The following is a 14,554-nucleotide window of genomic DNA, read 5'->3' as shown; positions in this document are numbered from 1 at the left end:
TCCTAATGTTACCCTTTTTGTCTTTTTTTACAGCAGCAGCTCCTTTGACTACCACAGGTGAGGATACTGGCTGTTGCATTGTTCTCTTCTGCCCTTCTCTTTCTCCTAAAATTACCTTCTCTGTCTTTTTTTTTTTTTAACAGCAGCAGCTCTCTTGACTACTACAGGTAAGGATTTTGGTTTCTTGCTGCACTCTCTTTTGCCCTTCAGTTTCTCCCAAAATTACCTTTATTGTCTTTTTGTTACAGCGGCAGCTCCTTTGACTACCACAGGTGAGGATACTGGCTGTTGCTTTGTTCTCTTTAGCCCTTCAGATTTCTCCTAAAATTACCCCTTTTGTCTCTTTTACAGCAGCAGCTCCCTCAACTACCACAGGTGAGGATACTGGCTGTTGCATTGTTCTCTTTTGCCCTTCAGTTTCTCTCAAAATTACCCTCTTTGTCTCTTTCACAGCAGCAGCTCCCTTGACCACCACAGTCTCCCCGAGCCCCAGTCTTCCTCCCCAGTGTCCAGGAAACCAGGTGCTGCTGGAGAACAGCACAGGCTGTGGCTGTCCATCTGGACTGGTAAAGGATGGTGACAACTGTACCTGCCCTGTGGGCTTCAGTCTGGAGGGGGCTGCAGGGTGTAAAGGTGAGGAGGGACAGAAGCAGCGACAGTACCAGGTGTTTAACTGACGGTGCCGTGTGTTACACTGGAACATCAATAAATCAGTACTGAATTCAATTAATAAGTGTAATTAAACAAACAAGGCAGTTGGTGATAAGAATGGTGGGCAGTGTCTACTCTGCATTTTTAAACTATTTACAGCTAGTTTTTTGCAGGAATTCAGCAATAACACACAGCCAAACAAAACACAACATCATGTAAATATTCGGAACTGTATAGTATATTTTGTGGAAAAGACTCACTCGATGTCCACTGGACGTGTTATTAACATGGGCAGACTATGAAATAATGGGCCCCTGGGCACAGACCTGCAGAGGGCCCCATCACCTCTTCTACACAGGAGCAAAATACAAAGACTTTGTGGTTATTTTGCTGCTTTTCTGTAGTTGCTTCGTTTCTCTTTGAGATAAATTTTTGTCTCTACGAGGTAATTGTGTATTTTTTGGTTGTTTTGTGTCTCTTTGTGGTAATTTTGTTTCTCTGTCTAGTTTTTTTGTGTCTCTTTCTGATTGTTTGGCATCTCTTTGTAGTTGTTTTGTGTCTCTTTGAGGTGATTTTATTGCTTTTTGGGGTAATTTAGTGTCTGTGGTAATTTAGTGTCTCTTTGTGGCAATTTTGTGTCTCTGTCTAGTTGTTTTGCATTTCTTTTTAGTAGTTTTGTGTCTCTTTGAGGTAATTTTGTGTCTCTGCATAGTTGTTTTGTGTCTCTGCATAGTTTTGTATTTCTTTGTAGTTGCTTTGTGTCTCTTTATAGTTGTTTTGTGTCTCTTTGTGATTGCTTTGTGTCTCTTTATAGTTGTTTTGTGTCTCTTTATAGTTGTTTTGTGTCTCTTTGTGATTGCTTTGTGTCTTTTTGTAGTTGTCTTGTGTCTCTTTATAGTTGTTTTGTGTCCCTTTGAGGTTGTTTTGTGTCTCTTTGTGGTATTTTTTTGTCTCTTCATAGTTGTTTTGTGTCTCTTTGAGGTTGTTTTGTGTCTTTTTGTGATTGCTTTGTGTCTCTTAATAGTTGTTTTGTGTCTCTTTATAGTTGTTTTGTGTCTCTTTGTGATTGCTTTGTGTCTCTTTGTAGTTGTTTTGTGTCTCTTTATAGTTATTTCGTGTCTCTTTGTGATTGCTTTGTGTCTCTTTGTGATTGCTTTGTGTCTCTTCTAGTTGTTTTGTGTCTCTTTGAGGTTGTTTTGTGTCTCTTTGTGGTATTTTCTTTGTCTCTTTCTAGTTGTTTTGTGTCTCTTTGAGGTTGTTTTGTGTCTCTTTGTGATTGCTTTGTGTCTCTTTGTAGTTGTCTTGTGTCTCTTAATAGTTGTTTTGTGTCTCTTCATAGTTGTTTTGTGTCTCTTTGTAGTTGTTTTGTGTCTCTTCATAGTTGTTTTGTGTCTCTTTGTAGCTGTTTTGTGTCTCTTTGAAATAACGTTTTGTCTCTATGAGGTAATTGTGTAGTTTTTGGTTGATTTGTGTCTTGCAATTTGTTTCTTGAAGGCAATTTTGCGTAATTTTTGTGGTCATTTTGTCTGTGGTTGTTCTGCCCTTTCTGTCGTTAGTTTATGTCTTGTTCCTATCTTGCTGTGGTGTTTTTTGTGTCTCTTTGTATTGGTTTGTGGCTCTTCAGAGTCTATTTGTGTCCTTTGTTGTCATTGTAAGTATTCCAGGCTGGTATGTGTTAATTTGAGTGACATTTTGTGAAGGCCAGGGGCCCGGACACTTAAGGCACCTGGGCCTGTGCCCGGTAGGCCCACTCAGTAATTCATTCATGGTTGTAAGACATTAAGAAATATCAGTTTTGAGAAGAAAAACATTTGTGATTTGTTTCTTACATCCCAAGGGCTCCAATTATGTAAATAATATCCAAACTTTGTGTCTTCTGAGTCTCAATATTTAAATAAGTGACACAGGAGATTTCCATAATGTGAGGGTGAGTAACAGGACTAGTCTTTAGAAAAAGGCGACCACCCGTCTCAACTATTATCTGCTGTCTTTACAACAATTACACATTTGATATTTTAATGCTATTTGATATTATATCCATCAGTATACCACATGTAGCACCTGTTATATGATAAGCTGCATACAGTGATGTCAGTTAGATGCAATGTATTATCTTCTCTTTACCCAACAGATGTTGATGAGTGTGATGGAAAGGGGCCAGGACCATGTGGTCTCCATGCCAGCTGCACTAATACCCCCGGCTCTTACTCCTGTAGCTGTCTCCGTGGTTACCTGATGGGTGCTGGAGGGTGCCAGGGTTCGTCAGTTATGTGTGTGAGAGAGAGAGGCGGAGGGAATATGCTCGGGGTGTGTGTGTGTGTGTGTGTGTGTGTGTGTGTGTGTGTGTGTGTGTGTGTGAGACCATGTTGGAAGGAGAGATGATTATGTGTACCATTCTAGCCCTGTGTAGTATGGTCGTAATGCATGTGTGTCATATGGGTGTTACAGACGTAGACGAGTGTGCTCTGGCTGCGGTGACGGGTCTGCAGGCCTGTCAGGGTGACACTGAATGCAGAAACACCCCTGGCTCCTTCAGCTGCTCGTGCCCTGCAGGATATGTAATGGCTCTAAATGGACAAAGCTGTGTAGGTGAGGCTCATGTTAACATCTGGTGTGCATAACTTTGGAATGTAGATGTACAATAAAAGATCAGAAGCATTTTATCTAGCATGTAGAGCGAGTGTGCTGAGGTAGTAAAGGTAAAATGTTTCCCCAAGGACTCTGAGAGGATGTTTGGGTGTTGTCACACCTGTATAATCCAAGTGAAAGCTCCTTATTATAGTTCTCGGTTTCTCCTCTCTGTAGACGTGGATGAGTGCAGCTTCGAGGAGCAGTGTCGCCGTGAGCTTGGCAACGTGTGTGTGAACACTCCCGGCAGCTTCGTGTGCCAGTGCCGGCCAGGCTTTAGAGCAGAGGCCCCCGCCTGTGTTGGTAAGTCTGCTGTTAAGGTTCACTACAGCTGGATGAGACTGATGACCAGATTTGTTCTGGTGTTGTGAGTTTCTCATATTTCACTTGAGTTGCCCCAGACTTAATAACTTCTGCTGACAGGAAGGAAGGCTTTGCAGGAATAGAGAGCTTAATCTGCTGCTTTGCTGCTTTGCTGCTTGCCTGCGTTGTCACTTTTTGTTTTTGTTTCCTGTCTCTGCTCTTTCACCTTTGCATTAATGACTAATTTCCTCCCTTGTCCTCTGGAATCTTCCCAATACTTTGTCCTCACATCTCCCTTGTGTTATCTGTGATTCTGCTGCACTTCTGGTCCCAGGTCCTGTGTGTCCAAACTACACCGTGTGTCAAGGTATGATGTGCTTTCTGTGTTTAACACACGCTGCTTGCTTTATGAGAGGTTAAAATGTCAAAGGAACAATCAAATCATGAGCAAAGTTTGGAGTGTTTGGAAAAGGTCAATCCCTTTTACCCATATTTTACTACGATTTCCATGATTATTATTTTTAACTGCTATGTAAAAGTATTTAATGTGGAGTTGGACAACCGAGCCAACGGTCCGCCATCAATCAGTGTTAATGGGCATCTGTTGCCTTAGTTTTTGCGGTGTGTCTTGTACTCTTGGTACTACTTGGCCCTTGTTGGCCCTTGTCGGCCGTTTTTGGCTGATTCAGCATATTGAATCTATCTCAGAGATGGCAGAGTGAGTTGGTAAGTGAAATCACTCCGTCTGGCAGTTCATCTCAGCGCACAAAAGGAGAACTGGAAGTGAGGGAAGCAAACAAACAGCTAAAGTCAAGAAGAAGTTAAATCAATGCAAACTACCCTTAACTGGCACCTTGAATCTGTGCTGTCGATAATTGATACAGACAACTTCCCCCTGCCGCTAGAGTTATTTCCGCTCACATGGGCACAGAATGTACATGCTAGTCGGCTGTTGGCTTTAGTGTTTGCAGTGGGTTCAAGTGCAACTTTTTGGCAGAGACATAGGCAACATGAAGCAACAGTCTGCTTTCGTCAGGTTCGAAGTTTGATTTGGTGTGTCTGAGCCTTTATATTCTACAGCAGCTCCTCATAGTGTCTCAGGGACAAGATTTTAATGAGTTGTGCTTAATAAAGACTTAATTAGGGTTTGGTGACATGTAAATGATTCAGTGACTTAAATTAGAGGGGTGCATTCACAGACAGCGGTTGCTTTTTAATCAGCAATAAAATGTTTTGTTGCAAATGATGTCAGAGCAACAAGTGAATGGAAAGATGTATGTACTGTGTGTTTGTAAAATTCTCTTTCTCTGTCCCAGATGTGGATGAATGTACAGAGAGTCCTGCGGTGTGTGATGGTCGAGGTGTGTGTGAGAACACGCTTGGGAGCTACAAGTGTGTTTGTCGACCGGGTTACCGGGGAAACGGCACACACTGCGAAGGTAAGCAATTAGCGCCGACGTCCCTCCACGGAAAAATCTGTTTCCTGTAGACGGGTCAGCTTCCTTGTGTGCATGTGTTTTAATGCTCGCTGTTATGCCTTCCATTAAAATGATTCCCAGTGGTAGAATAATGATTATTGAATGGAAATGAACTGAGTTTTGGACCTGGCTGTTAAAATAAATCTGTGTTTGGTCTCTTCCAGATGAGAATGAGTGTGCATCAGGTGGTCACGGGTGTGACACCAACGCTCGTTGTGGCAACATCATTGGCTCCTATTTCTGCCAGTGCTACCAGGGCTTCAACGGAGATGGACACTCTTGTTTTGGTGGGTAAGCAGTGTGTGTGTTTCCCACATCAGTAGTGCTCAGTATCACTAAGGGTCTGCCAGTGATGCTTGTGTGATGCAAATGATTACGTGCATGTGCCAGCAGCACTTGGGCACACAGCAGTGACCAGACACCAGTCCTTCAGGGTTGTCCTTGTTTACAGACATTGATGAGTGTGCTCTAAACAACGGCCACTGTCAACACAACTGCTCCAACGAACCGGGACGGTACAGCTGCCAGTGTGCCTCAGGCTACCAGCTGGACCAGAATGGACTCAACTGCACAGGTAAAACACAGCTCAGGAGCAGGGTGTTGATCCAGTCACAACAACTTAGTGTGATGAAGGGAATAGAAATATGCACATTAGCTTCTTGCCATGAGTCAGACGAGAAGATCTGTACCACCCTTGTGAAACACTGAACAAAAATATATACACACTTTTGGTTTAGCTCCCATTTTTCATGAGCTGAAATAAAATATCTAATAGTTTTTTTTCTTCACACAAAAAGCTTAGTTCTGTTTTTGTTCACAAATTTGTTTACATTTGTAATAGTGAGCACTTTGTCCACCTGACATGATGCTGATTAAACAGCGTGATTAGGCAACACCAGAGATGGCTTATGGTAGGGAAATGAACATCCAGTTCACGGCCAACAGCTCTAACAAACAGTGCTGTAGTCAGTATGTCAACTGCACGCTTCTCCAAAACTTGCGACATCTGTGGCATTGTGTTGTGTGATAAAACTGCACGTTTTAGTGTGGTCTTTTATTGTGACCATCCCAAAGCACACCTGTGTAGTAATCATGCTGTTTAATCAGCATCTTGATATGCCACACCTGTCAGATGGATTGTGGATTATGGATTATGTTGGCAAAATTTGTGAACAAAGAGACAGCTGAGCCCTTTTTGTGCATAGGAAAAGAAGCTTATTGGATCCTTTATAAAATACAAAACTTTTGAGTTTATATTTTTGTTCAGTGTATGAAGCTAGAACCAGGAGACAAAAGCCCCCATACTTCCAGTATGGTACCTTTGGAACCAGAAGTTCCTATACCCTAGGTACCAGGGGGTCAGAGAGCATGTCCCAGCTTTAATTTAACAACCGTGGAGGCAAGGAGGAAGCTCAAGGCATATTTTAATCTATTTATCATATTGTTAACGTACATAATTTATGTTTAAACTGTGTTTAAAGTAAACATGAGATATCAAAATATCTCAATATAATATATAAAATATTATACAAAGGTTTCACAGCTTTTACACAGAATGTTTTCAAAATGAACAGAACGGACGGAGGATCCAAGTGTCACTGGAAAATTAAATGTGGAAAATAGGGAAATGCTGTTCTGATTTGTTTTTCTGATCATCTTTTAATGCATCCTGTGGATTACTTACATGCAATATTCATCTCAGGAGGTTTTGAACATTGTTTTTTTGGAGATCCTTCAGAAATTAAGGATATTTCGAGTTGTGATGGCAAATACAACACAAAATATGTATGCAGACTGTTTTAAAGCATCGCTTAATTCATTGATATTAGTTAAGCATCCATGAAAAATAAATACATTTGTGTTCTTTGTTTAAAAATGGTCTGTTAAGACCAATTTTTTTCAATAATTTTTACTATTAGGTGGTTATTTACATTCAGATTCTCCATCCATTGGAATGTACAGCAGAAATAACACATGATAAAGTATATTAATCAGAAAAGAGTTGCTTATGGTTACGAGTTCATTTAGAGAAGAAATCCACCATTGTATTATTATTATTTTTTGCATTTGGAACATAATTGGAACGGGTTAGGTTAGCAGAAAGACTGGAATTGGGGGGAAACAGTGAGTCTAGCAGAGGAAGGAGAAGCAGTGTGATTCTACACAACTGGGCTGCGTGAGGGAACAGGAGTTTGAAATATTACTACAAAGCAGAGACATTGCAACCAATTATAATTACATTTGAACCCTCTGAAAAAAATTACATTTTGCATTCAAAATGAGCTGTAATCCCCATGTTGCACCAAGGTAGGATGGCGTCCCATCATCACAGGGGCCATCTTTCTCCAGTACATCATCCTCAAACGCCAATTCCAGTTTTAGTTCCATTGATCTAAACAAGCCGCCTCTAATTATAGCGTTCTCTGTTGCAAACCCCACTCACCTGGCCCTCCAAGCTTGTTGATACAAGTGCTAAAATGAATTGCAAATATGTGACTAAAGTCTGAACGAGCTGTGTTGTGTCATTAGAGAAGAGTTAACAGAATGTCTCTGATCCCTCCAGATGTGGATGAGTGTTTGGCACTGAATGGGACCTGTGAGCATATTTGTGTCAACACTCAGGGGTCTTTCCAGTGCTCCTGCAGGCCGGGCTACCAGCTGCACATTGATGGACACACCTGTGTGGGTCAGTCACTCACCGACACACTTTCACTCCTCACTGCTGTTTACCTACTCATTTAAACAGGCTGCAGCAGAGACAAAAACGGCCATGAATATGTTATCTCACTTTCTGTGTGTGCATCTTTTCTGCCCAGATATAAGTGAATGTCCTAAGGGCGCATTTTTGAAGGATTAGTGAGATGTGAAAGCCAGTTGCAGTTAGTAATCTGTTGCACAGCACAGCAATGGTCTTTTAAAAAAAAGTTGTTTACCGTGTGTCTCTGTGTGTATCTGTATGTGTGTGTGTGTGTGTGTGTGTGTGTGTGTGTATGTGTGCGTTTTTCTCTGTGTGTGTGTCTGTATGTGCTCAGACATTGATGAATGTAAACTCCAAAGAGGCGGCTGCTCTCACACCTGCACCAACACTCCAGGAGGACACACTTGCCACTGCCCCCCGCCTCTGCTGCTAGACACAGACAACCTCACCTGCAGCAGTACGTTTCTCATCACAGTGTTTACTAAATTACTAATTTCACTGTCTTGATTTGATCCATTTAGTCTGATGACATTTTGAAAGTCTAGAAAAGCCACACAATTAATTCAGTTTTATTCTCACTCGAGTTAGCATAGAGCGAAATCGGAGATTGGCTGCTCGGCTCACGGAAGTCTAAATTGTGCTTGCTCTATGGGCTTGATGATGCAGAAGATCTGGGAAATTATACACCCAGGGAGTTGAACTTTTTTGGCTTCATGTGCCACTGAGCAACTTTCATAGGAATTAACGAGGCCCCAGCTCAAACACTTTATCTGGTTCTCTTTATGCATCCACAGTTAGTACAGCACAGGCAGTATGAGGAAAACAGTGTTTTGGAACATTAAAGCATGTAAACATGTTCTAGTAGGAACCCAAAATACACGTATGAACCTGAAAATGAGCACAGTATTGTACGTAGGTTCCCTTTAATTTTTTGTTTTTTATGATCTCACTGTAGCCCTGATATCACAGTTTAAAAAAATGGCCCGCAGGCAACAATTATATGGCAGAATATATATTCTATTCTTGTACAATAGTACCTGGGTATACTTTCTATTGTGGTCTCTCTAATTATCAGATAAATTTAGGATTAAAATTGTAAAATTAAAATAGTTTTAACTAATTATTTATAGGGCTGTCATTTTTTGAACATGTCCAATAATTTGACAGTTTAGTTGCCCAATATGAGGGCTGCAACTAATGATTACTTTCAATATCAATTAATCCATCTAATATATCTCAAATCCAAAAGTCCAAAACAATAAAGATATTCAGTTTGCTGGATTATAAGATGCAGAAGTGCTGGGCATTTTTGTTTGAAAAATGTATTATTCTATCAATAAACGAATCAATCTTTTCAGCTCTGCCCAAAACATTGTTATAATCTGTAAATATTAAGTGTTCACATATTATTATTTTTTTACCTGAACAGATGTCACATCCTGCAAGCTGAGAAATGGTGGTTGCGACCACACATGTACCATGAGGGCGGAGGGCCAGGTCCGTTGTAGCTGTCGAGCAGGCTGGAAGCTGGGCGAGGACCAGAGGAGCTGTGTGGGTGAGACTTGATTTTCTGTTCTCGCTGCCACATTTGCTGATGAGTTCACACTGTGGGCTCTGATTGTGCACATTTAGTCCTGGAAATTAAGCTATTTATTTATACATTACACTGTATTTTAAAGGGATGGTTTAAATGGCTGCAGTTAACTTTTCATTCATTTTGCACTTGCCAGGCTGGATAGTATTCATTAAAAGATAACCCATCTGATGTGATTTCTTTTCAAAGGAAAGGAAGTGCAGACATTTTAAAGATTTATCTGATGACTTTGAATGTTTCTGCTGTGGCCAGATCCTCTCAAATGATAAGTTTAAAGGGAAATACACAGGCTGTCTCATAGATTGTTTGGCTGTTTTGAAATGTTAGTTTGTTTAATTGTCCCACTGTCTTTTGTCATAAGATGTGAACGAGTGCGGGGACTTCACAAAGGGAGGCTGTGAGCAGCTCTGTGTGAACCATCCTGGTAGCTTTAACTGCACCTGCAGAGAGGGGTATGAAGTACGCACTGATGACCTCACCAAGTGCCAGCGTGAGTCAAACATCAAACATCTAATATGTCGCTCAGGATGAGCAGACAAGTAGAAGCAAAAGGAACTGCTTTAATCTTGTTTTTTAAAAGGTAGTAAATTCTAAATTATGCTTAATAACTTATTTGCCTTTCCAGCTGTGTGTGACCCTCCCTGTCAGAACTATGGAGTGTGTGTGGCCCCAAACAGCTGTGACTGTCCTCCAGGTTACCCTGGACTAGGCTGCTCAGGTACACACTTTGACTGACGTACATTGATAACATATGTGACTGTACTATGTCAGTGTCACAGTTTTTTGCTGGTGCTGCATGAAATGGATGTTGATTGTGTATTTCAGCCATGTGCTCCCCACCCTGTGCTCATGGAGGTACATGCATGCGCTGGAACAAGTGTCTGTGTCCTCCTGGTTGGACCGGAGCAGGCTGCCACACAGGTACACCAGATGTTCAGATATAATGTGTCACTTTTCAGTATTAAAATGTCTAAAAACAACAAGACAAATGTTTGCTATTTTTTGAGTTGTGCACTTACATTATCCAAAATGTTTCCAGCAATATTCAAAGCCAAAGAAATCTGTAATTTGAATCAAGGACACAGTCTGTGTTACCCTGGGTATGGGGCAATGAATACTTGCCCCACTTCTGTACAAGCAAACACTGTAGAAACACTACCATTGCATTAAAAAAAACCACTATTGCATAAGCAGTTACAACATTGTCACTTTCTGTCTCTGTCTCAGCGGTGTGTGAGCTGCCATGTGCTAACGGTGGTCGCTGTGTGGGGCCCGATACCTGCCAGTGTCCGTCTGACTACACCGGCCCTCAGTGCCTCTTGCGTGAGTACCAAAACCACCAACACATCTGGCATGAGTTATACCCGGCATGCAGGTACCTCTGTGGGGTAGCTAGTCATTTTTACGTCCCTGCCTCCATGCTTGTTAGCGGCACTGCCTGGTAAAATATGAGTTGGAAAACAAAAAGGCAACATCTAAAAATTGTCTTAAAAGTTTTTCTAATTGTGTTTATGTTTATACCACAAAGTGTCATATCCTACATAGACCTACCTCTGTCTGTTTGTGTGTGTGTGTGTGTGTGTGTGTGTGTGTGTGTGTGTGTGTGTGTGTTCTGTAGCCCTGTGCACTCCCGCCTGCCAAAACGGGGGAAGATGTGTGGATGTCAACAAATGTATATGCAGCGGTGGATGGCAAGGAGCTCGTTGCCAGATAGGTGAGATAACACTAACCTGAGTTGGGTCAATTTCCGGTTTGTCGTCCTGGTCTGGTGTACCAGCTTAAATTGGTTTGATTTTATGCAAATTGGCTGAGCCCGCATTTGTCATCATGACAGGTTCTGGCAAATTAAAAAGTATACCCTTCCTTAGCACCCTGTGCTGACGGTATCACATCCCTAAATATAACTTGTATTGCATTAGTAATATGCAGTATGACAATGTGTGTAACATTATGTTTATAAATGGACTAACAGAGACATGAGTGTCTGACAGGCTGTGAAACGACCATGGCAACATGAAGGAGATCAAATTTCAGTAGAGGTGGACATGAGGTAGAGCAGTTCACGTCATTATAATGGCAAAGGAATGGCTGATTCATGAAGTTCAAATGAGGAATTACTTATACAGTGCCTGGAAAAATGCATCTGTGCAGCAGTGATGACTTGTGTCTGTCTCAACCTTCCATCAGCAGAGTGATCACAGTAACAATGACAACACTTTCACAGTCAGCAGCTCATTTCATGTCCACTGGGTATCCACACCTTGCCGGGTCACAAATGGGTGTGTGTGTGACAACCGATCACATCTGTTAAAATAATGCATCATACCTAACAACAGGGTCAACCCCACTTCCTCCTCACTCACTTTGAGAACTTTCCTAAATCAGTCCTATGCTAGGACTAAGTTAGGAGCTCTCCGAAGAGAAATGGGCTTTTGATGAGCTTGTCCTGGGCTCTGGATAAGGTGACTGGAGGTGAATGGGTTGGAGGAGGGCATGACAATTCTGCCTAAAATGACAGCTGACAGGAGAGGACAGATTAAAAGGTTGGCAGCAGCAACATGAATGGCTGAAGACTGTGACTGTGACAAAGTTTAATGGCTAACTAGGACAGGGAACGTCCATAGTCAGCTGATTGGTGGAAGCGGTGGGAGTGGGATAGAGAGAGAACTGTGAATGGATCTAGCATAAAAAAGTCTTCCTCACTGAACTTATGCTGAGCTTCATAACATAAATGTAGGAACATAGCAAGTAGTCCATGCACTCAAAAAAAACAAAACTGTGTTTCAGTAAAAACCTATAAAGCAATATTACTATCAATAACATATCATTGTCAGAGTAAAAGTCAGGAGAAATGGCCCTGCTTGTGCTAATTTATGCAAAACTGAAAACATAAATGAATAAGAGTATATGAATTCTGATGGCTTTCACTTTGATGAGGTGCAGAATTTGCTCTCGGCTTCCAGCACCGTTTACATAGTGAGTTGAACTTGCTTCATCAGGCTGCAGGTGTAACCTCCCCAGAGGAAGCATTACAGTAACTGCTGATCTCCCATCAGCTGTTGAGTGCTTTAAACAAAATGGGATCTGGGTGGTTACCAGCTGTGGATGCAGCAGAGTTGTCGTGGTTTCTGGCTTCATCTTGTCTTTGCTGGTTTCTGTAGATTTTTTTGCTGATGATAACAACAGTGACACTTGCATGAACCTGAGTACTTGTGTATTTTTTTTGTTTTTGTTTATTGTTGTCTTGTTTCAGTTGCTGTATTTTTCTATGTTAATCATGGTTGTCTGCTGTCTGTAAGCCAAATTCCCCCTTGAGGAGATAAAAGCTTTTCTCTACTCTACTTGAGTTCAGAACATCAAATTGTGAGCTAAAAATCGCTTCATGGACCCGAAATGGAATGAAAAATACAAAATGTACCTGGCAAATCTGGGCCTTGGGACCCAAACAAAGAGTACCAACAAACACCACAGGGGAAAACAACATTGAGGAAGAAATAATATCTGTGTTACACAGTTTTTTGTCCTGATTTTTCCAAGTCTTTTGTCAAACACTGTATACTCTTATGTCTTAAGTCCTCTATAAAGTAAAGCTTAGATAAGTCATACAAGAGCAAATGTATAGGGAAAAGTTTTGACAATCAATTAATGATTGAAATGATTTTTTTTAAATGCTGCCACTCAAATGTGAAGATTTCCTGCTTTTTCTTATATGACAGTGAACTCAATATCTTTGGTTTATAATTGCGGTCTTGACAAAACAAGTCATCTTTGGATTTGAACTATTTTCTGACATTGTGATCGAGGGACATCTGAGCGGCAGCAGGATCAAGTATTGTCTTCCTGACCAAGCTTCAGTAGACAGATTAATTGATACTGAAAACAGTACACATGGCTTTATTTTCAACAGTCACAAGCCAGTAAGGGTGGGAGCTACTGCTGAAGGCTCTGCAGTTCTTTGGGCAGCCAGTCAGTGGAGCTGTGCGCAGATTTGAGAGCAAATATTTGTTGATCTTTTAAAAGTTTGCTGGATTAATGCCTCTGAAGTAAGGGTTCAACACCCCAGTTTTTCTAATCGTTCGATTGAAATTAATTTTTAACAGGTTCTGGGATAGAGAAAAGAGAATTCCTTTCCTTGTCAGGTGCATGCTACGCTAAAAACAAACACAGTTCGGTTCAGTCCAGCCTGTCTTAACCAATTTTTTTAGGTCACGGGATGTTTTAAAAAGGCAACTAGGTCACACTGGTGTTCCAACTCAAATAACACAACGTTTTTTCAACAACAACACCAAAAATAGATACCACAGATATCAATTTCCTCCATAATCTTTACTGTATGTTGGCTTGTTTTTTGTCTCCCTCAGAGCCGGTTCAGTGCCACAAACCTTGTAAGAACGGTGGCGTGTGTGTGGGCCTCAACAGGTGCCGCTGTGCCAAAGGATTTACTGGAGGCCTCTGTGAAACGGGTAAGTGTGTGTTTTTGTGTGTGTTTAAAAGACCTTTCATTGCCATCACTTTGCATTAAGACTCTTGCTGTGTGTCTGCAGCGGTGACCACCCCCTGTGTGCCGCCCTGCCAACACGGGGCCACCTGCAGTCCTCACAACACCTGTACCTGTCCAGAAGGCACTGCAGGCCTGCGCTGTGAGAGATTGTAAGTATGAACAACACTGACAACAAGAAAAGAGTCACAAATAGCATCTACATCCGTCTACTGGCCACAGTTTATCAACAGAGTACAACCGGTCAAGGACCTGTTCTGTAATCAGCAACTTCAGTTGTACTCTATATGTGATTAGGCAACTGCAACAACATCAATACAGCTCTGGCACACCTTACAGGAGCTGAAGGTTTGTGAACTGTCTGGTAAGATAAAGTTCAAATGGTCTCAATATTTGTGTTGCACTGCATTGTGTTAACCATAGCGGAACACATCAAGGCTTCCTATCTGAGAAAAGTTGCTGAAATACATGGGAGGATTTAGTGTTATCTAGCAGTGAGGATTGCAGAATGCAACCAGCTGAAGCTTCTCACCTGATAATGTGTGCTCACCTTTTTTTTTTATTCAGTTCAATTCAGTTCAATTCAATAAGCCTTAAAGGAGCAATAAGCAAAATTCATCATTTCTAGATTGAAGGAATTAAAAAATTGCTATGTGAAGAACTAGAGGTGTAATTTCATCTGGAGTATAGCATGACCTCACACA

The 14,554-nt window shown here is 41.4% G+C and overlaps 1 protein-coding gene across 1 annotated transcript in view; it reads left to right on the top strand.

Annotated features, from left to right (window-relative positions):
• Positions 1–14,554, top strand: part of si:ch211-221n20.8 (fibrillin-2) — a 21,321-nt gene that overhangs the window by 4,162 nt on the left and 2,605 nt on the right. The window contains exons 2-23 of the mRNA XM_050055266.1: positions 34–57; positions 144–167; positions 249–272; positions 352–375; positions 454–633; positions 2,783–2,908; positions 3,100–3,240; positions 3,457–3,582; positions 3,917–3,949; positions 4,899–5,021; positions 5,225–5,347; positions 5,512–5,634; positions 7,624–7,746; positions 8,093–8,215; positions 9,188–9,313; positions 9,714–9,842; positions 9,978–10,070; positions 10,178–10,273; positions 10,580–10,675; positions 10,971–11,066; positions 13,714–13,815; positions 13,897–14,002. Coding sequence (XP_049911223.1) covers positions 34–57; positions 144–167; positions 249–272; positions 352–375; positions 454–633; positions 2,783–2,908; positions 3,100–3,240; positions 3,457–3,582; positions 3,917–3,949; positions 4,899–5,021; positions 5,225–5,347; positions 5,512–5,634; positions 7,624–7,746; positions 8,093–8,215; positions 9,188–9,313; positions 9,714–9,842; positions 9,978–10,070; positions 10,178–10,273; positions 10,580–10,675; positions 10,971–11,066; positions 13,714–13,815; positions 13,897–14,002 — 2,161 coding nt within the window. The remainder of the gene's footprint in view (positions 1–33; positions 58–143; positions 168–248; positions 273–351; positions 376–453; positions 634–2,782; positions 2,909–3,099; positions 3,241–3,456; positions 3,583–3,916; positions 3,950–4,898; positions 5,022–5,224; positions 5,348–5,511; positions 5,635–7,623; positions 7,747–8,092; positions 8,216–9,187; positions 9,314–9,713; positions 9,843–9,977; positions 10,071–10,177; positions 10,274–10,579; positions 10,676–10,970; positions 11,067–13,713; positions 13,816–13,896; positions 14,003–14,554) is intronic.

The sequence above is a fragment of the Epinephelus moara genome, chromosome 10 (assembly GCF_006386435.1).
Source record: "Epinephelus moara isolate mb chromosome 10, YSFRI_EMoa_1.0, whole genome shotgun sequence".
Lineage (NCBI taxonomy): Eukaryota > Metazoa > Chordata > Actinopteri > Perciformes > Serranidae > Epinephelus > Epinephelus moara.
The sequence above is the reverse complement of the archived record's forward strand: the minus strand, read 5'-3'. Positions and strand labels throughout refer to the sequence as shown.